Source organism: Protobothrops mucrosquamatus, unplaced genomic scaffold (genome assembly GCF_001527695.2).
Source record: "Protobothrops mucrosquamatus isolate PMUCROS unplaced genomic scaffold, P.Mucros_1.0 scaffold4259, whole genome shotgun sequence".
Taxonomy (NCBI): Eukaryota; Metazoa; Chordata; class Lepidosauria; order Squamata; family Viperidae; genus Protobothrops; species Protobothrops mucrosquamatus.
In genome coordinates this window covers 12,616-35,096 of record NW_015390177.1, presented here as the reverse complement: position 1 = coordinate 35,096, position 22,481 = coordinate 12,616, and the positions used below count along the sequence as shown (strand labels likewise).

General features: G+C 41.4%; 1 protein-coding gene across 1 annotated transcript in view; it reads left to right on the top strand.

The window, feature by feature from the left end:
- The window catches only part of GSAP (gamma-secretase activating protein), a 41,311-nt gene that overhangs the window by 6,366 nt on the left and 12,464 nt on the right, over positions 1–22,481 (top strand). Inside the window, exons 8-24 of the mRNA XM_029286610.1 lie at positions 502–606; positions 2,270–2,329; positions 2,836–2,879; positions 3,862–3,947; positions 4,056–4,133; positions 5,920–6,000; positions 7,726–7,818; positions 7,933–8,150; positions 9,058–9,127; positions 10,431–10,513; positions 11,229–11,282; positions 15,184–15,312; positions 15,687–15,739; positions 16,438–16,469; positions 19,674–19,735; positions 20,965–21,060; positions 22,145–22,215. Of these exons, the coding sequence (XP_029142443.1) occupies positions 502–606; positions 2,270–2,329; positions 2,836–2,879; positions 3,862–3,947; positions 4,056–4,133; positions 5,920–6,000; positions 7,726–7,818; positions 7,933–8,150; positions 9,058–9,127; positions 10,431–10,513; positions 11,229–11,282; positions 15,184–15,312; positions 15,687–15,739; positions 16,438–16,469; positions 19,674–19,735; positions 20,965–21,060; positions 22,145–22,215 (1,415 nt within the window). The remainder of the gene's footprint in view (positions 1–501; positions 607–2,269; positions 2,330–2,835; positions 2,880–3,861; positions 3,948–4,055; positions 4,134–5,919; positions 6,001–7,725; positions 7,819–7,932; positions 8,151–9,057; positions 9,128–10,430; positions 10,514–11,228; positions 11,283–15,183; positions 15,313–15,686; positions 15,740–16,437; positions 16,470–19,673; positions 19,736–20,964; positions 21,061–22,144; positions 22,216–22,481) is intronic.

Genomic DNA, 22,481 nt, shown 5'->3' with positions numbered 1-22,481 from the left:
AACCAGTGGAACAGCTTACCACCAGAAATCGTGGGTGTTCCATCACTGGAGCTTTTAAAAAGAGACTGGACAATCACTTGTCTGAGATGGTATAGGTTCTCCTGCTTGAGCAGGGGGCTGGTCTAGAAGACCTCCAAGGTCCCTTCCAGCTCTATTCTAACCTATTATCCAAAGCAACTGAGGTCAGGCCAAGAAGTAATGGGTGGAATCTTATTAAAGAGAGATCTAACCTAGAACTAAGGAGAAATGTCTTGATAATGAGAAAAGTTAATCAGTGGAACAACCTGCCTCCAGAAGTTGTGGGTGCTCCATCACTGGAGATTTTTAAGAAGAGACTGGACAGTCATTTGTCTGAACTGGTATAGGGTCTCCTGCTTGAGCAGGGGGTTGGACTAGAAGACCTCCAAGGTCCCTTCCAATCCTATTCATTCTGTCTTCTGTGTTTGACCTGACATTGTACTATTTCTCTCCTGTAACGGTGCTCATTTCCATCCCTTTTAGACGATCGAAAATTTGAGTCGGCTTTCGAAGGAGAGAATTGCCGATGATCTGATTTGGTCCCAGTGGGACATGCGAGAACAAAGACTCTTCTACATTGTCACAAAGGTGAAAAAAACGTGAAAACGTTTGTGTTTTCTTGATCATATAGTTCGCTTATTCTTTACGTGGTGGGTTATTTGCTAGCAGCAGTTTGACCCCCATCTTAAAATGATAAAAGGAGCTATTGACCTATAGAGGAGATTGAGGTCATCCCTGGAAGACTTTTCAAGAGAAAAAGAAATAATAATCTTGCTCTGTCTTCTCTCCCTTGTTACAAGGAAATATTTTTTAAAAATTGTGAGGCCAGTTACAAAATTGGCTCCAGAACTATAACATAAATTGTTAACCAGTTTGGTCAGGCAAGAAGCCTGGAGACGGTGCGTTCTAGTCCCACTTTAGGCATGAAAGCTGATTGGGTGACTTGGAGCCGGTCCCTCCCTCTCAGCCTAACCCACCTCACAGGATTGTTTTTGTGGGAAAAAGGAGGAAGAAATATTAGGCACATTTGTCACCATGAGTTATTTATAACAATAATAAAGGTGGGATTAAAAAAAATCTGGTTTATGATGGTGTAGAGCAGGGGTCTTCAAACCTGGTCCTTTTATGACTATGTGGACTTCAACTCCCAGAATTCCTCAGCCAGACACGCTGGCTGAGGAATTCTGGGAGTTGAAGTCCACCAGTCATGAAAGGGCCAAGTTTGAAGACCCCTCCCAGAATTCCTCAGCCAGGCACGCTGGCTGAGGAATACTGGGAGTTGAAGTCCACCAGTCATGAAAGGGCCAAGTTTGAAGACCCCTCCCAGAATTCCTCAGCCAGGCACGCTGGCTGAAGAATTCTGGGAGTTGAAGTCCACCAGTCATGAAAGGGCCAAGTTTGAAGACCCCTCCTAGAATTCCTCAGCCAGGCACGCTGGCTGAGGAATTCTGGGAGTTGAAGTCCACGAATCATGAAAGGGCCAAGTTTGAAGACCCCTCCCAGAATTCCTCAGCCAGGCATTTGATTGTGATTGTGGCATTTGACTGCCAGCCGGTGTTCGTGGATCCTGTTTTTTAATTGACGTGAGGTTTGTCCCACGTAGAACTGATTGCAAATTGATTTTGTAAATGACATTGTTTCTTTCATCCTTCCTTATCTTATCTTATCTTTGATTTTGGTTCTCCTCTGAATGAAAATTATGCTGTTTCGTGTCAGAATCTGATGTCTTGATAGAAAATGGATCCATGCACTAAAACAATAGGATTTATTTTTCCAGATACCATCGAAGTTACTAATTAAAGCTCTTGTAACTGAAAACCAAGGGATTTTTCTCGCGAATGAAATATACGGCTGGTTAATTCATAATACCAAAGGTGTATTGTAATTTTGTAATTTTGAATGATCACTAAACAAACTCTTGTAAGTCACGGACAACCTGTATTCAGTTGGATATGCCATAATAATAACTTGCAGCTACAGTCTGCATTTGTTGACTCTTCTCTTAATGAAAATCTTAATTTTGCATCATCTGATCAGGGAGAGCTCAAAGTATGTTGCAAAAGAAAAGATGCAAATCAATTACTCTGCCCCCCCCTTTTTTTTTTTTGGTCCACCGTGAAGAATCTGTTGAGAAGCTTTCATTTGCAATTTAAAAAAATAATAATTTAGATTTTCTGGAGCCAGGATAATGTTTACCTCCACAGATCAAACTTTAGTCTCTGTTAATATTATGGTTTTTTTTTTATTGTAGAAAGAACGGGACACATTAAATTGCATCCAATTTTACCCCAATAAAGACTTTAAACTAATAGTAAGTTCTCCTGAAGGTTTTTTATATTGAAAGTAATGTTAAACTATGTGGAGGGTTTTTTTTTGGGCGATGATGAATGGAAAGGATAATATCCATTTTTAAATCGTAAACAAAAATCGCATATATACAGGGTTAAACCAAATTTAAATAAGCCACGTTTGATTGCATTCAGACATTATTTGGAAGCAAGCAAATTTACATCATGGTTTAGTGCAGTATATGTGAATTTAACATCTACTCCTTGTGTATTTCAGTGCACGCTGGTTATTAAACACATGTGACCTGCCTCCTTTAACAAATCAATACTTCCAAAAGTTAAAGGGTATCTCAAACCAGGAGCAGAGCATAATGTAAAGCCTAGATACGTTATATTATGTATTGACCAGTAGGAGGCACTATAGAACTGGTTTTATTCTTATTGGGGACTCTTTGGGGTTGATGTTCTGTGTTCAACAGAAATAGTGTTGCTTGCAAAATCCTCATATCTCTTTTTGTTTTTTAAACAGCTCGAAGCACCTTTAGAGATCTCTGTGGCTGACATAAGATTAAAGTGAGTTTACTGGGGGGGAAATTTCTCTTTGCTTCTGTGAATGTAATACTGTAAATACAATATTTTTTAAAAAAATTGAAAAGCATATAAAAATGAAAAAAAAAAATCGCCCCGCAATCCTCTAAAACAAGGGTCTTCAAACTTGGCCCTTTGATGACTTGTGGATTTCAACTCCCAGAATTCCTCAGCCAGCCTAGATGGTACATATTCACAAATAGGTGTAAGGAGAATTCTGCGTAAGCGTTTCAACCCGTCATAGCTGTATCATTGTAATCATGGATAGCTAATCTACATGACTGAGTAGTTTGCATGTTGCTAATGGACCTCACCTCTTCAAATCATTTGAGTTGTTGGGACCGTATGCCTATCCTTCCAAAATAGTTAAACTGAGTTAAAATCAATCATCTAGTTTAATGAAGAGAAGGACCAGGGGGGACATGATAGCCGTGTTCCAGTATCTCAGGGGCTGCCCCAAAGAAGAGGGAGTCAAGCTATTCTCCAAAGTGCCTGAAGGCAGGACAAGAAGCAACGGATGGAAACTGATCAAGGAGAGAAGCAACTTAGAACTAAGGAGAAACTTCCTGACAGTTAGAACAATTAACCAGTGGAACAACCTGCCTCCAGAAGCGGTGAATGCTCCAACCCTGGAAGTTTTTAAGAAGAGACTGGACAGCCATTTGTCTGAAATGGTATAGGGTTTCCTGCCTGAGCAGGGGGTTGGGCTCAATGACCTCCAAGGTCCCTTCCAACTTTATTATTATTATTATTATCATCAGCATCTTTACAATGAAACAGTGTACTTGTGTTACAGACATCCCTGTTGATTCCTTTCGCAAGGATTATGAATTTCAGTTTATTGGTTTATTTAGAGTATGGCATGTATTTCAGTAAAGTAGATGACCTGCAACGTCCCTTCCAACATCGTCATCGTCATCATCATCATTATTAAGATGCAGTAGTATCTCCTGTTTTCTCTTCCCAGATCTGTGAACTTGAATTATAGCTGTTATCAAGACCAAGAAGTTACACCCAAACCTTTGGACGTGCATATTTTTACCAGCGACACAGGTTTGTGTACAAGAGAAGGATGCTTGCTTCCTTCAAAATCTCAAAAAAACAAACAAACGTGGAAACTCCATATTTTCAGTTTCTTAATAGATATCTTTCCTTCCTTAGGAAGCTTGTGTTTGTGTTACAGCCTGGCCGCTACGAATGCCAAAGAAGTGACATATTCTGTGGCTTTCCTACACAAAGGCAAGTTTATATTCTCTCTTACAAAATTAGCCAGAATGTTATATTGATTCATGGTGAATGGAGAGGCAGTTTGATCTAGCGCAGTGGTTCTCAACCTGTGGGTCAGGACCCCATTTGGGGTCGATCGACCATTTCATGGGGGTCGCCAAGCAAGGCTGTCCGCCATTTTTTTGTCCGCCATTTTTTTTGTCCGCCATTTTTCCCCCCTTTTCTGGCGGGTGCCTTACCTCCCTTGGGCTGGGCCAGCTGGTGGTCGGCCTGCTCCGTCTCTGCCGCTTGCCAGATACGCCTCAGCCGGCGCAGGGGGCGGAACCACGCATGCGCGGCGCTCTCGGGCAGGGAAAGTCCTTGACTTATGACCGGCTGGGTAGTCCTCAACTTACGACCGGTTTAGTCCTCGACTTAACGACCAGTTTAGTCCTCGACTTACGACCGGTTTAGTCCTCGACTTACGACCGGTTGGGGTCGCGGCATTAAAAAGGTTGAGAACCACTGATCTAGCGGTTAAGGCACCAGGCTAGAAAGCAGGAGACGGCGAGTTCAAGTCCCACCTTAGCCAGGAAAGCCAGCTGAGTTACTTTGGGCTCGTCACTCAATCTCGGCCCAGCCTACCTCAGAGGGTTGTTGTTGGGAAAACAGGAGGAGAAAGGTGCCTTGGATCTGTTCGCCACCATGAGTTATTTGCCAAAAATAATAAACGCAAGATACAAATACAAAAATGTTCAAGGGAAGTTATTTCCTGATAAATTTGCATGACTTTGCAGCTCTAGGATGTTCTGCCCAGACTTTTAAGGATGCATTTCAAAGATATATATATACATTTCACGATGTCTTTAAAGAAACAGGTCCATTGGAAGACCTTTGCAGGGAACTGTTACTTAAAACTGCCTTCTTTTATTTGAACTCTACCTCCTGTTTGAAATCCCGTCATGCTCTCTATTTAAAAATTCACCATCAGAACAGCAGACTGCGCATGAAATGTTTTCTCTATCCTTCATTTGTAGCTGTAGCAGTGTACTCCCTCTAGATCTTTCCGTGTAGAACACACAAATCTAATGGTTAATTTGAAGCCCGTTCCGCGGTTTGTAAAACGGAGATGGAAACTTGCCCTAAATCGCTTGTTTACATTCCAGGTTTAATTCGTGTCACTTTCAGAAGTTATAAACCTGCCTTAAATGGAAAACCTTTGTTTTATATAGTAGTGGGAATAGCACTTGGACTTATATACTGCTTCACAGTGCTTTACAGCCCTCTCAAAGTGGTTTACAGAGTCAGTGTGTTGCCCCCAACAATCTGGGTCCTCGTTTTACCGACCTCGGAAGGACGGATGGCTGAGTCAACCTTGAGCCGGTCAGGATCGAACTCCTGGCTCTGGGCAGAGTTCAGCCTGCAATACTGCATTCTCACCATTGTGCCACCACGGTTCTTATATCCCTTTAAGGTTATGGAATTTGAAAGAATATAGTGAATTTTGTTAATATAAATGATGACGGTCTACAAAGATTAGTAAGTGTAAATAGAAATGTATATTACTTCTCACAATAGGGGGGGGAAAAAGATGACTAAATTGGCTGCTTTAATCAAAGAAAAGAACACATCTAACTTTGTTTCTACTTGGAAACCACTCCTGGACTTTGTGCTTGTGATGATAGATAGATAGATAGATAGATAGATAGATAGATAGATAGATAGATAGATAGATAGATAGATAGATAGATAGATGATAGATAGATAGAGAATTGGAAGAAGTTATATTACCTACACCTTTGTGTTTTCCTCTTTACAGGCTATAGTAAAACATATACTAGCACTTTGGAAGAAATGGATTCTATACAAATGAAGAAGGAGCTGGTTTTTTTGGATCTTGGTAAATTGATCATTTAACCCCCCTCTTCCTCTTCTGCTTCTCTAAACGAAAGACCCTTCTGATAGAAGGATATTTGGGAGCTATTTCTACTGAAAAGCTGGAACACACGTATTTTATTTTGCCTTTGTCTCTGGGATCTGCCGTGATCATTTCCCGACACCCCATAAATCTGGTTTGCCAAATAAACGAACTATTTCAAAATTGGCTTCCTTCTTGCTTGGCAGAAACAGAGAGTTTTAATTGCCTATAGACAGTCATAAGACTTGGCCTTTTTCTTGAAGGGAAGCATTTGAATTCCTCAGATGCTTTACTTCCTGTGGAAACATCCCATAACATTAGAATCGTTTCGCAAAGGGAGCCAAATTGCATTGCCTGAATACGAAATAGGAATAGAGGTATAGCCCTCGACGTACGGTTGCAACTGAGCCCGAAACTTCGGTCACTAAGTGAGACACGGGTTAAGTGAGTTAGGCTCCCGTTTTACGACCTTGCTTGCTACAAGCCTTAAGTGAAATCGCTGCAGTTGTTCAGTTAATAACCCGGTTGTTAAGTGAATCGGGCTTCCTCCATCGATTTTGCTTGTCAAAATGTCATAAAAGGGGATCATATTTATGACCGTCGTAAATATGAGCCAGTTGCCAAGCATCTGAATTTGGATCACATGACCTTCAGGATGTTGCAACGGTCCTAAGTATGAAAAACCGTCACAAGTCCCTTTTTTCAGTGCTGTTGTAACTTCGAGCGGTCCCTAAATGAACTGTTACAAGTCAAGGACTACCTGTAGTCTAGTTTTTTATTTTTTATTATTATTATTATTATTATTATTATTATTATTATTATTATTATTATTATCATTATCATTATCATTATCATTATCATTATCATTATCATTATCATTATCATTATCATTATTATCATCATCGCACAGTCAGCCAGATGTTCAGACTGGATTTGGCATTTTGTCTACCTATTATGATGATGTTGGAAGGGACCTTGGAGGTCATCTAGTCCAACCCCCTGCTCAGGCAGGAAACCCTACACCATTTCAGACAAATGGCTGTCCAGTCTCTTCCTAATAATAATAATAATAATAATAATAATAATAATAATAATAATAATAATGTTGGAAGGGACCTTGGAGTTCACCTCTAGTCCACCCCCTGCTCACGCAGGAAACCCTATACATTTCAGACAAATGGCTGTCCAGTCTCTTCTTCTTAATCATAATCATAATCATAATAAAGTTGGAAGGGACCTTGGAGGTCATCTAGTCCAACCCCCTGCTCAGGCAGGAAACCCTATACCATTTCAGACAAATGGCTGTCCAGTCTCTTCTTAATCATAATCATAATAAAGTTGGAAGGGACCTTGGAGGTCATCTAGTCCAACCCCCTGCTCAGGCAGGAAACCCTATACCATTTCAGACAAATGGCTGTCCAGTCTCTTCTTAAAGACCTCCAGTGTTGGAGCATTCACAACTTCTGCAGGCAAGGAGTTCCATTGATTAATTGTTCTAACTGTCAGGAAGTTTCTCCTTAGTTCCAGGTTGCTTCTCTCCTTGATTAGTTTCCATCCGTTGCTTCTTGTCCTGCCTTCAGGACCATTTAACAGTCAACATCGCAACGGCCAAATAAATAATGCACCCAGTGCATACAGCTCAATCCTGTGTTGCTTCATTTTGATTTATTATGTTAAAAAAAAATAACAACATTCATCCCCAAATAGGCTCTTACGTGGCTGTGTACTTACCTGGACAGTTCCTACATCTTCTGAACACCCAGTACCCTGACCTCACGTGCCACAGTTTGTTTCTAACAGGTACCTTTATTTTATTTATTTTTAACAAAAATAGTTCGTTTCTAGCTAACTAGAAAGCCTGTGTTTCAATCTGGGGGCGACCGAACCATCTCTAAAATTTTTGTTTTTCTTCAGCTGAAGATGCAGAAATCAATCAACTGAACGCTGACGCCGTCTTTTCCCCGGCCAAATCGAGCATCTGGGATCGCAGCACAGGAAAAATATTTGCCGTGGAAATGAACCCAAAGGCCTTGCTGCAATTCCTGTGGAAGAGCCAGTCGGATAGTGACAAATTAGCAGCCTTGCACTGTCTTCTTCTACACGTTGGAAGCACGACGGAGTTAGAAAACCAGGTGAGTGAGGGTGTCTCTATAGTAGTGTGACGAAAATCGGGGTCTGCTTATCTTTGGGTATAAAATAGCAAACACTTTGGATTCTTGGTGGTGGTGTTTTTTTTGAATCAAGTCAGTTGCCAGTTATCACATGGTGTAATATATCTCAGTTAATTCGCTACATCAGAAATTGAGCTGAACTCTAAGCTGAATAGCAATAGCCCTTAGACTTATATACCGCTTCACAGTGCTTTACAGCTATCCCTAAGCGGTTTACAGAGTCAGCATCTTGTCCCCCAACAATCTGGGTCCTCCTTTTACCGGCCTCGGAAGGATGGAAGGCTGAGTCAACTTTGAGCCGGTCAGGATCGAACTCCTGACAGTGGGCAGAGTTAACCTTGCAATTCTGCATTCTAACCACTGCGCCACTAAAGTTTAGATAGCAATAGCAATAGTACTTATATGGTGCTTCATAGTGCTTTACAACCCTCTCTAAGCGGTTTACAGGGTCAGCGTATCGCATCCCAACAATCTGGGTCCCCCTTTTACCGACCTCGGAAGGATGGAAGGCTGAGTGAACCTTGAGCCGGTCGGGATCGAACTGCTGGCAGACAATAAATTCCATGGTGGATCTCTTAACAACTGCTGCAAAGCAACTCATAAAATCGGGCACTGTCATACGGTGATCTGTTTAATAACCGACACCACTTAATGACTGCAATTCCAGGCTCAGTGACCGTCCTGAGTCGAGGACAATCTATACATGGTAGTTATGAAATGAAAAGTGCTTTATTTTTCACTCGATTAGTAGTAGGTGACGAAGCCTTCGTTAAACTGAGACCGCAGATCACAGGGAATTCAACTCCCTTTTTACACGGTGTGACGGCTTGCCCAAATGGTATCAGATTTTGTTTTCTGTTTTGAACAGATCATCCACTGGATTTCCGACAACGCGTCGGCTTGTTTTGCATTTGATCCCATACAGGAACTAATCATTGGTGAGTGTTTTTATGTCTGGGGTCTTCCTACCAGGGTGCAGCTGTTAGTAGCGTGGGTCCTTCAGAACGTATTTTCAGAGTATGCCATAGTTTCGCAAAATGTGGATGGAGAGGTAATCAATTAAAATGGAGCCGCAAGAGAAGAAGAAAAAAATATATACAGGTAGTCCTCGATTTACGACAGATTGTTTAGTGACCGTTCAAAGCTACAACGGCACTGTAAAAAAAAATTCCTTGAATAATAATCTTTATTGATTAGCCCACGGGCCATATCAAGGTGCAAAGTTCCAAACACACGTTATACTAAAATGCAGTAAAAACAACTTAGAATGGAATTGGTTAAAATATAATTCAGAATAAAATAGAAATAAAATACCATTTAAAATGAAATTAGAATCAAATAGAGCAATTTAAGATGTAGGTCAGGGGTAGGCAACCTTGGCTCTTTTATGACTCGTGGACTCCAATACCCAGAATTCCTGAGCCAGCCATGCTGAGGGGAAAGGGAGAGGTTTCCAAGTTCAGCCATGCTGGCTCAGGAATTCTGGGAGTTGAAGTCCATGAGTCTTAAAGTTGCCAAGGCTGAGGACCCCTGATATAGGGCAGGGGTGGGGATCCTTGGTTCTTTTATGACTCGTGTACTTCAGCTCCCAGAATTCCTGAGCCAGCCATGCTGAGGGGAAAGGGAGAGTTTCCAAGCTGAGCCATGCTGGCTCAGGAATTCTGGGAGTTGAAGTCCACCAGTCATAAAAGAGCCAAGGTTGCCTACCCCTGATGTAGGTAAATAAAATATGATAAAATTATATTTCACTATCACCCCTACAATCTACGTGACCGTTTTTCACACTTACAACCTTTGCAGCATCCCCCAAAATTCGGACGCTTGGCAACTGGTTCATATTTATGACAGTTGCGGCGTCCCGGGGTCACGTGATCCCCTTCTGTGACCTTCTGGCAAGCAAAGTCAATGGGGAAAGCCAGATTCACTTAACAACCGTGTTACTAAATAACTGCAGTGATTCACTTAACAACTGTGGCAAGAAAGTTGGTAAAATGGGGCAAAAACCCCTTAATAAATCTCACTTAACGGCAAATTCTGGGCTCAATTGTGGTCGTAAGTTGAGGACTACTCTTATGTTAACACTGAAATCCTGAATCCCATTTAGTGATAGTGAACCCCGCTGAATTCAGTGGAACTCCCTTACAAATAGAGCTATGTCGAAGAGTATTGCTAATTTTCACAGAGGCGTGCAGTATTTTACTTGATGCAGTCAAGAGGCTATCTTTCTCTCAATGTTCTTAGCTTCTTTACACTGGAAAATGTGCTTGGAATCCAGCAGCCTGGATAAGCTTTTACCGTACACGTCACTGCTGAACTGGAAGAAGGTAAGCAATGTTCTGAACTGTTAGAAATTCTGTTTATATATAGCATCACAGATCAAACAAAAGACACAATCACCATGTGCTTTACTGCTTAACTGTTTTACTTAGGACAAAAAAACCATCAAGTATATGCCATAGATCCAAACTTGTAAACACTGCCATCTACTGGCTGAATACTACTATAGTTGTTGCACAAAAATATACATCCCCCAAAATGTATTCCAATGTGAACTGAGGGACGTCTTTCTATCATTAAATTCAGAGACAAATTGGTTAATTAAGGAGAAACTTCCTGACAGAACAATTAATCCATAGAACAAGTTGCCTCCAGAAGTTGTGGGTGCTCCATCATTGGAGGATTTTAAGAAGAGACTGGACAGCCATTTGTCCAGGATGGAATTAAGATCTCCTGCAGGTTGGAGTAGAAGACCCCCAAGGTCCCTTCTAGCCCTACAATTAGATGCTCTTTTAAGAAGGAGCCCATAAGACGTTCTCCTTGCCCATAATGAATCTTCATGGTATGATATCCTGGTATCGGTTAAAAAAAAAAGAGTAATTAAAATATTTTGATGGATTTTTACAAAACTAGCTTCCCTGGAGATTTAGAAAGTGAGGTCCTTCTTTGAAGGCCACATGCTCTTCAGCTTAATTAAATAATTGTCTTCCATTGATGTATTTTTATCTGAAAACTTAACGCTTGTTATTTCCACCTTTCTAGGATATTCCTGGAATTCGGTGTACAACATACATTATCTCATTACCCTCTTTAAAGGTAAGTCTGCATAATAAAAATATTCTAACAATATAGTGAAGTAGGGCATGTTTGGGACTTTTATTTTTTTGTGTATAAGTTTTTTTATTCATTTTTTCCATACGTACAATAATAATTTTTCAACCAACGTGCTGTCTGGGTTTACATGCTAATCCATATTTAATTCCTAATCTTTTCTTCTTTCCTCCAGCCGATGGTAAAATAAACCCCAAGTTTGATAATAGTCCGTTTCTTCTTTTTCTTTCAGTCTCATAGTCAATCTGTCCATCTCCGCGCATTCTAGCATTTTTAAAAATTATTTCTTCATCTGATGGTATTCCTTCATTTTTCCAGTGTTGCACAAATATAATTCTTGCCGCTGTTGCGACATGCAAAGTCAAGTATAAACTTTGTTTGTTAGTCTTTTTTGGCATTGCACCTAATAAAAAAAGTTCAGGTTTAAAATCAACATGTTCTCCTAACATCTTTTCTAGCCAGGTATGTATCTTTTTCCAATAATTCTTTACTTTATCACATGCCCACCAAACATGATAATACGTGCTTGGGACTTTTAATTTACACTCCGTTTCAGTGGATAACTTTTCCTGTAATAAATACCCTATCGTGGAACAGGATTCATAGTTACGGAAGAGATTTCCCGTGAAGTAAGTTGTGCCCCATTTTATGACTTCTTTGCTGCCGTTGTAAGCAAATCACTGCAGTTTTGTTAACTGATTAACACTGCAGTTTGGCTTATCTGATTGATTTTGCTGTGTCAGAAATCAGGGACAGCGTCTGCAACTGTCACAAATATACAGACCAGTTAGTAGGTATCTGAATTTTGATCATGTCACCATGGAGATGCTCCATTATTAAGTGCGACAACCGATCATAAGTCATTTTTTTTTTCAGTGCCGTTGTAATTTTGAACGGTCACTAAACAAACGGCTGTAAGTCAAGGACTGTCTGTATTCTTCGAGATAATTTGGCTGGTTCAGACATAACATCCCAACTGTATTTTGGAAATCTAGTCTCCATCTTCCCCAAATCCCATAATCAATTTCAATCAGAACAGATCTGGAAGGGACCTTGGAGGTCTTCTAGTCCAGCCCCCTGCTCAGACAGCAGACTCTGTACCATTTCAGACAAGTGGCTGTCCAGTCTCTTCTTAAAAACCTCCAGTGATGAAGCACCCACAATGTCTGGTGGCAAGCTGTTCCACTGGTTGATTGTCCTCACTGTTAGGAAGTTTCTCCTTAATTCCAGGTTGCTTCTCTCCTTTTCTATCCATTGTTTCTTGTCTTGCCTTCTGGTGCTTTGGAAAATAAATTGACCCCCTTCTTCTTTGTGGCAGCCCCTCAAATGCTGGACTACTGTTACCACGTCACCCGTAGTCCTTCTTTTCTCTAGACTAGCCATACCCAATTCCTGCGACCGTTCTTCATATGTTTTAGTCTCCAGGCCTTATTCTCTGCCTGATTCCAGACCAGAATTGAAAATCGCTTAAAACCAGTTTGACTATATGAAGAGTTTGCAGTCAGTTTTTTAAAGTTACCACTTGAGGTCAGTCCTGGTCTGCATCCATTCCAAGCGATTATATCAAAAGAGGCGTAATTGTTCCAAGGAGTCTTCTATAACTAGCATCATGACATCATATATTTAACATTTGCACATGGAGATGATTCTAGCACTTGGAGCTGTGTTCAACAAAGCAGTTCCAGTTAACGCGGGAGGACAAATTAGTTTGGCATATTTTATTAATGATTTACTAAGCAGGAATTTGTCACAGAGGGAACACTTGTGCCCTTTCATTTGTGAAGCACTGCTGTGCCCAGTAGTGTCTGTTGCTTTGTTTGCAATTCTCGCCGGATGATCACATTTTAATGAATTGAGCATCCCGGGTTGATCGGTTTAATATTGCTATTATAACTGTAGGAGAACTGGAACGGTCGTGCTGCGCAGGAAAATTGGATTTTAAAATGAAAGGATTACGTGATAACAGCTGCCAGCTGTATAAGGGTGTGGTAAAAAGTTGTCATTTCAAAATGGCTGAGTTAAACACGATCAGCACTAAAACTGAACGGATGGATGATGCATTATGTATGTTAAGAGAGAGGCAGTGGCAGAAACTGGAGGGTGGAGTCAAAAGAGGGATCAGCCTAGAATCCCTACATAGCTACAAACAATCCCTCCTTGAATTTCGTAGATCCTTATCTAATTCCTAGCATTTGCTAACCATCATTTAAGAACCGGGGTCTTCAAACTTGGCCCTTTTATGACTTGTGGACTTCAACTCCCAGAATTCCTCAGCCAGGCATGCTGGCTGAGGAATTCTGGGAGTTGAAGTCCACAAGTCATGAAGGGGCCATAGTTCTCCCATGCTGGCTCAGGAATTCTGGGAATTGAAGTCCACAAGTCATGAAGGGGCCATAGTTCCCCCATGCTGGCTGAGAAATTCTGGGAGTTGAAGTCCGCAAGTCATGAAGGGGCCATAGTTCCCCCGTGCTGGCTGAGGAATTCTGGGAGTTGAAGTCCGCAAGTCATGAAGGGTCCATAGTTCCCCCGTGCTGGCTGAGGAATTCTGGGAGTTGAAGTCCGCAAGTCATGAAGGGTCCATAGTTCCCCCGTGCTGGCTGAGGAATTCTGGGAGTTGAAGTCCACAAGTCATGAAGGGGCCATAGTTCCCCCGTGCTGGCTGAGGAANTTGAAGTCCACAAGTCATGAAGGGTCCATAGTTCCCCCGTGCTGGCTGAGGAATTCTGGGAGTTGAAGTCCACAAGTCATGAAGGGTCCATAGTTCCCCCGTGCTGGCTGAGGAATTCTGGGAGTTGAAGTCCACAAGTCATGAAGGGTCCATAGTTCCCCCGTGCTGGCTGAGGAATTCTGGGAGTTGAAGTCCACAAATCACGTAGGGGCCAAAGTACTGATCATACTTTTAAAAATTTTATTATTGATCATTATCCACATCTCCACAAAGATTCGGAGGGTATTACAGACATTGAAAAATAATGGTCCCCCAAATCTCAACCTCGACAAACGATACTTTGACAACACAGCGGTTTCACTCCTGCTGATATCCGTCTCGAAAACAAGTTAAATACAACGCAGAGTTGCCTTTGCGTTACGACCAAAATGGAGCCAGAATTTTCTGTTGTTGTTAGTTTGCATTTTTTAATGCCACTGTAACTTCGAACGCTTATTTATTTATTTATTTATTTATTTATTTATTTATTTATTTATTTATTTATTTATTTATTTATTTATTTATTTATTTAATTGAATTTTTACCCCGCCCTTCTCCTTGCGGACTCAGGGCGGCTGACAGCCTGATAAAATACAAATACAAAAATACCCCAAAACTATCATTTAAAAACATAATTAAAATGAAATATTAGATTTGGCCGTATTTAATTTAAAATTGTTTTTAAAACCCCGCTAAAAATTTCCCCTTAGGCCAGTCCTGCTTGTTGAAATAGCCATGTCTTAAGGGCGCGGCGGAAGGAAGGGAGATCCGGGATCACCCGGATCTCTGGGGGTAGTTCGTTCCAGAGGGTGGGAGCTCCCACCGAGAAGGCCCTCCCCCTGGAGGTCGCCAGCCGGCACTGTCTGGCTGACGGCACCCTGAGGAGACCCACTCTGTGGGAGCGTACCGGCCAATGGGAGGTAATCTGCGGCAGAAGGCGGTCTCGGAGATATCCAGGTCCGATGCCATGGAGCGCTTTGAAGGTGATAACCAGCACCTTGAAGCGCATCCGGAAAGCTACCGGCAGCCAGTGCAGCTCGCGCAGCAACGGTGTTACATGGGAGCATATAGCAAGCTGTTGACCGCCTGTGGGCCATTTGTCACAAGGCCGAGGAGGAAATAACTCTAACGGAAAACCCTCTCTCTCTCTCTTTCTTCCCGTTTATTTGCCTGCTGGAGGTGCGAAACTGCAAAGGCTTCTGGGAAAAGTTGAATTTGAACCTGGAATACATGAAGTGTGTCGAAACGCCCTTGCATTTCAGCCACACGGTGCTGAAGAGGGAATGGGATAAACTGCTTTCCGAGGAGGTAAGTCAGCCGTGGCGACTCAGGGCTTAGAAGGCAGCATTGCAGGAAAACTCTGCCCACTGCTAGCAGTTTGATCCTGACCGGCTCAAGGTTGACTCAGCTTTCCATCCTTTTGAGGTTAGTAAAATGAGGACCCAGATTGTTGGCAACAGGCTAACCCTGTAAACCACTTAGAGAGGGCTGTAAAGCACTGTGAAGCGGTATATAAGTCTAAGTGCTATTGCTAAGTCTAGGAAGGAAGGAAGGAAGGAAGGAAGGAAAGAAGGAAGGAAGGAAGGAAGGAAGGAAGGAAGGAGCACAACCTGTCTATTGAATGCAGCTCTTATGAAATACTGAGAGAGTAAATTGACTCTTTTGCATAACCTTATTCACAGAAGACTGCATCCAGGACTTCTTACGTCAAAAGCATATTTGAAAACACGAAAAAGTGAGTCGAGCATCTTTTTGCCATCATAAAATCCGATGGCCCTACAATGGGCCGTTGTCCACGGGTGTCAGAAATAAATGAAATAAAGCGGGGGGGGGGATAAGTCCCTTTTTTCAGTGCGGTTTGTCACTTTGAATGGTCCCTAAACAAACTGTTTGTAAGTTGAGAACGACTTCTATAGATCTTGTATAGATGCGTTGGCTGTCATGGTTCCGACAGATGAAACTCTTCAAAGAACTTGGAGGCATTGTTTACCTTAAAGAATCTTTATTCAAGTAGCATAACTTCGGCACGTACATCGGCGAAGCCAAAATCTGAATTCCCCTCCCCTGAGCACATAGTATCAAAGCACAATTCCCTCCTCTAGTTAACAGTCATAAATCACATTCTCCAATTTGTTTGAAATGCAGGCTTCCCCTCCTTTACTCCAGCCCGCCAATTCTTATCATCTCTTATTTCAAAAACCTTGGTTCTCACCCTAGTTACAGTATTGTTATGTCTAACTAAACTCCCATGCACATTCCTCCTCCTCCCCCCCAGTATCATCTAATTCTAACTCCAATTCTAAGAGTAAAACGTAAGAAGGAAAATGGCTGCATCTCCATAGGTTGTCAAAGCAAGAACATCCGATTGACATTGGCTTTTTTAAGGTCTCCCTCCACTGAAGCTGTTAAGAAACATTGCTCCCTTTCTTCTAGGGTGCTGTCCAGTTTGCCCACGTGGGAAACAGGTAAGTGTTTCTTGATCTCAAAAGTTTGTAAGTAACAGTTTCCCTCGTTCCCAGCTGAGCATCATTGTTTCACAGGATCTGGAGATCCATTGGTTTCCTACTAAAACATACAAGGAACGGTTGGTGGAATTGGGTAGGTCTAGTTTAATGAAGAGAAGGACAAGGAGGGACATGATAGCAGTCTTCCAGTATCTCAGGGGTTGCCCCAAAGAAGAGGGAGTCAAGCTATTCTCCAAAGCACCTGAAGGCAGGAGAAGAAGCAACGGATGGAAACTCATCAAGGAGAGAAGCAACCTGGAACTAAGGAGAAACTTCCTGACAGTGAGAAGAATTAACCAATGGAACAACCTGCCTCCAGAAGTTGTGAATGCTCCAACACTGGAAGTTTTTAAGAAGAGACTGGACAGCCATTTCTCTGAAATGGTCTAGGGTTTCCTGCCTGAGCAGGGGGTTGGACTAGAAGACCTCCAAGGTCCCTTCCAACTCTTCTTGTTGTTGTTATTTGGTAGTTATTGTGCTTAAGGAAATGAAGTGTTTTCCTTACTTCGAGCTGAGTTTCTCTTCAAAGATAGTAGATGTACTTCTAATCTAGGGTGACACTCCTTGTTTTCTTCTTCAGAGAGAGTTTGTACGGTCTGTAACTTATAAATGTCAACTTCGGAAAGGGAAAGGAAGTCCTTTCTGATTCCACAAATTCTGTGAAACTGTTGTTCCTGACTTGCGGGGAGGAAAAACAATTTCCTTGGATATGATAGCTCTTTTCTCAGACTTTGTGGCACAGGAGCTGAGCGTATCTCGAGTAAACATATTATTGTGTCTAAACTTGTAGAGAAGCTTCTTCCTGTGGTTGCTTCCTGTGTGGCTTATGTAGATAAACCGTGGTTTACATATGGTCTTGTAGATTGGAAATGGTGGTGGCACATGTGGAGAACATCAAGAGACTGGTTTTCAGGAAGTTACACGTTTATGCACGCAAGCATAGCACCTTAACAAGTTCTTAGCTTCTTCTGAGTGCCACCATAATTCATATATTCTCTACCACTTTGAGAAGTGGAAGTAGATCAGGGGTAGGCAACCTTGGCTCTTTTATGGCTCGTGGACTTCAGCTCCCAGAATTCCTGAGCCAGCAATGCTGGCTCAGGAATTCTGGGAGCTGAAGTCCACGAGCCATAAAAGAGCCAAGGTTGCCTACCCCTGAAGTAGATGAAAACTATAACTATAGCTAATATATAACATTTGGCTATAAAATCAGACATGTTATCCTATATTAACCTAATGAAAAAAAAGGCAAAGATACGTTTATAAATAGGGGTCTATGTGTGTACATATATCTATGGGTACATGTAATTGGTTTTTTTGTTGTTGTTTAAAAGAATGCTGTGTTTCAATCTATTATTTGGTGGAAATATTTAAAATAAATTTCAAGTCGCCCTTGAGTTTGTGATGGCAATTTGGACCGGAAGCGCCATCGCTAAGTGACACGGTTGTAAAGTGTGACCTCGCGTGATTGTGTTGCTTAGTGACGGCAATCCCAGTTGACCTCGTTAAGCAAGGATTGTGTGGGTTGTTCAGCGAGGGCATCACAGGACCCGGACTTTCCAGTTCCTGATAGCTTCCACGTTGACTTTACCTGTGGGAAGCCGGCAAGGATCAGTGGAAATTGTGTTCCTGTGGTGCAGCTTGTTGCCGTGTCCTAATCGCGATCCGGGCTCCCGAATCGCAATGGGATGCTTCAAGGATAGTCAGAACTCAGAGGACCTGTCGTAAATCCTCCACGACTGCTGTTGCCCGTTTGAATGGTGGCTGAACGAGTGGTGGTAATCTGAGGAGTGCATGCATATATTGTTCATTTTATTCTGCATCTCCCATTAAAATGAATGTATAAAATCTGTCATGAAATCTCTAATCTCTGTAATGGTGTTGCTGGTAATCAGAACATGTTGAAATGTTTCTCTTTCTGTCTCTCTTCCTCTCTCTTCCTCTTTCTTTCTCTCTGTCTCTTTCTTCCTCTCTCTCTTTCTCTCTGTCTCTTTCTTCCTCTCTTTCTCTCTGTCTCTCTTCCTCTCTCTTCCTCTTTCTTTCTGTCTCTCTCTTTCTCTCTTTCTTTCTCTCTGTCTTTCTCTCTTTCTCTTTCTGTCTCTCTCTTTCTTTCTCTCTGTCTTTTTCCTCTCTCTTTTCCTCTCTCTCTTTCTTTCTCTCTTTTTCTTTCTCTTTTTGGCTCTCTTCTCTCTTTCTCTTTCTTCCTCTCTGTCTTTTTCTTCCTCTCTCTCTTCCTCTCTCTCTCTTTCTCTTTCTGTCTCTCTTCCTCTCTTTCTGTCTCCCTCTTTCTCTTTCTCTCTTTCTCTTTCTTCCTCTCTCTTTCTCTTTCTTCCTCTCTCTTTCTTTCTTTCTTTCTTTCTTTCTTTCTTTCTCTCTGTCTCTTTTTTCCTCTCTCTCTTTCTCTTCTCTTTCTGTCTCTCTTCCTCTCTCTTTCTCTTTCTCTCTTTCTTTTTCTCTGTCTTTCTCTTTCTGTCTCTCTTCCTCTCTCTTTCTCTTTCTTTCTCTGTCTTTTTCCTCTCTCTTTTCCTCTCTCTCTTTCTTTCTCTCTTTTTCTTTCTCTTTTTGGCTCTCTTCTCTCTTTCTCTTTCTTCCTCTGTCTTTTTCTTCCTCTCTCTCTTCCTCTCTCTCTCTTTCTCTTTCTGTCTCTCTTCCTCTCTTTCTGTCTCCCTCTTTCTCTTTCTCTCTTTCTCTTTCTTCCTCTCTCTTTCTCTTTCTTCCTCTCTCTTTCTTTCTTTCTTTCTTTCTTTCTTTCTTTCTTTCTTTCTTTCTTTCTTTCTTTCTTTCTTTCTTTCTCTCTGTCTCTTTCTTCCTCTCTCTCTTTCTCTTCTCTTTCTGTCTCTCTTCCTCTCTCTTTCTCTTTCTCTCTTTCTTTTTCTCTGTCTTTCTCTGTCTTTCTCTTTCTGTCTCTCTTCCTCTCTCTTTCTCTTTCTTTCTCTGTCTTTTTCTTCCTCTCTCTCTTCCTCTCTCTCTCTTTCTCTTTCTCTTTCTGTCTCTCTTCCTCTCTTTCTCTCCCTCTTTCTCTTTCTTTCTCTCTTTCTCTTTCTTCCTCTCTCTTTCTCTCTCTCTTTCTCTTTCCGTCTCTCTCCCTCTCCCTCTCTCTTTCTTTTTCTTTCTCTCTTTCTCTTTCTCTTTCTTCCCCCCTCTCTCTCTCTTTCTCTCTTTCAGAAGAAAGAATAGCTCCTCTTTTTCAAGATGAGGATTACCACCAACGCTTGCTAACAGGATTGGTAGGTGCATTCTTGACTTCACATTAGGAAATCCCTAGTACTACAAGGGTAACCAGAAAATATACAGTAGATATTATTTTTAATAGAAGAGCAACAGAGATGATCAGGGGATTGGAGGCTGAAACATAGAAAGAGCAGTTGAAGAATTGCATATGTCTAATCTAAGGGAAAGAAGGACTAGGGTGACATGATAGCCGTGTTCCAATATCTCAGGGGCTGCCCCAAAGAAGAGGGAGTCAAGCTATTCTCCAAACCGCCTGAAGGCAGGACAAGAAGCAACGGATGGAAACTCATCAAGGAGAGAAGCAACCTAGAACTAAGGAGAAACTTCCTGACACTGAGAACAATTAACCAGTGGAACAACCTGCCTCCAGAAGTTGTGGGTCCTCCAACACTGGAAGTTTTTAAGAAGAGAGTGGACAACCATTTGTGTGAAATGGTGTAGGGTTTCCTGCCTGAGCAGGGGGTTGGACTAGATGACCTCCAAGGTCCCTTCCCCACCCTATTATTCCTTGATCTGCTTCTGTTTCTCTTCATTGGCAAAACAGCTAGGCCGAAACGTTCATAAACTTTTCAAGTAGAAAGTGCTGCTACCTAGCCAATTTAAAAATATGAAGTTTGGCTCCACAAGTTCAACTTTTGGTGATTTCATGAACACGTCCATGTCGTTATCTTGGCAACAGGGTGGAAGTAGCTTGCACTGCGTCCTGCCAAAATATTTTGCTTGGCTTTCTCTATCCTAAAAGATCGAGAACTCTCAGTGTCTCCGATCCAAGTATTAACTGGAACCAACTGCCTTAAGTCTTTTGAAGATCAGTGAAAGTTAGATGGTTCTTGTCATTTTAAATTAGAGCGTTTTTTTTCCTAATTGGACTGTGATATTTTGACAACGGATGGTTGAAAAGAATCCACCGATGGTCCACGAGCAGAAAGACCGCAGAATTGTTCCCTTGCTAGACATTCTTAATAACTGAGGTTCCAGTCTTTTGTTGCTAGTTCTCTGGAACAGATATAGTGATTTACACACAGACATGCTTTTTGTTGTGCAGAAAACTCATCAGTTGCTCCCAACTCACAACATTACTTCTTGACAGCAGAAATAATACTCTTTGCTCTTTGATCGCAGACCTAAAATTTTGCACGGAGGTGAGGCCTGTTTTGTGCAATGCTTTACAAGTCAAACACACACTTTAATATTTTGATTTTAGTTGTTCACATATTTTTTACAGATGGTGGCACAGTTGAAAGATCACCTCCTGAGACCCCTGCAGTATGTCGGCAAAAAGAAGATAGATCAAATAGCAGTAGATTACGTTTCGAAACTGGTAGGTTTCTTTAAAAAAAATAAATAAAGCGAAATAAATTTCTTGGGAAAAATTTCTTGTATCAAATTTGGGCAATCTTTTTGGGAAGGGAAGGTTGGGGGGAGCCAAGTGGGCGTGGCCACATTTCCTAAGAAGCCCGGGGCTTTGCTAAATCGTCTTTTTTAACAGCAACGCGCCCATTTTTGGCTTGCGTTATAGTTTTCATCCGTTTCCGCTTCTCAAAATGATAGGAAAATATGCTCTTGCTTGCAAGAATAACGTTGCAAAAAAAGGAGAAGAGGGATTGCGAATTGCTTACCTCGGTTTAGCTCTCAAGAAGCGTTTGCGTGTTTGGTTTTTTTCACGGGAACGAAACAGAGTTGAAAGAGCAGCATGGATGATTTTCAAAGCAAACGCTTTTGTGGTTTCATTTCCTGGAAAGTGATCTAGCTTTTTTTTTCCTTCTGGAAAGCGATCTAGCTTTTTTTCTGGAAAGCCAATGACTGTTTTCCTGGAAAGCCATATAGCATTTTTCTGGAAAGCCATATAGCTGGGGGGTTTTTTAGCTTGGAAAACCATCTAGAGCTTTTCTGGAAAGTTATCTAGCATTTTTCCAAAAAGCCATCTAGTGTTTTCCAGAAAGCCATCTAGCACTCCCTCCCCCCCAGAAAACCATCTAGCATTTTCCGGAAAGCCATCTAGTGTTTTTTTTCTAGAAAGAAACACTATTCTATTCTATTCTATTCCATTCCATTCCATTCCATTCCATTCCATTCCATATTCTATTCTATTCTATTCTATTCTATTCTATTCTATTCTCCAATATTTATTCTATTCTATTCTATTCTATTCTATTCTATTCTATTCTATATTCTATTCTATTCTATTCTATTCTATTCTATTCTATTCTATTCTATTCTATTCTATTCTATTCTATTCTATATTCTATTCTATTCTATTCTATTCTATTCTATTCCTAATACTGTGAAGTTGATAGGCAGATTGTCGGCGTTGAACTAACATTCTTTTGGGAATCGGCATTAGTGAAGCTGAGGGCCTTTCCTTAAGGATCCAGGGACATTCTTTTCTCTCTCTCTCTTTGCAGCTGGACCTAATCTGTCGGATGTTGGAGAACATTTGGAGGAAATACAGTCTTCGCTCCTTGTCCTATTCCTTGTAAGCAGATAAGTTCCATAAGACATTTAAAGACAAGAAAGGGAGAGACAGAAGCAGGAACCATGGCAAATTCATTAACCAGACTTCCTGATGGAGGAACCATAACTGGGACTTAAAGGTTTATTGTTGTTACGCGTTGAATATTAGCAACTCCCAGCACCTGACTCTCATATTTGTACCCCAAAGCGTACCACATGGAGACAGTGAGGAACCCCAGGAATGTTCTGTTCTATTCTATTCTATTCTATTCTATTCTATTCTATTCT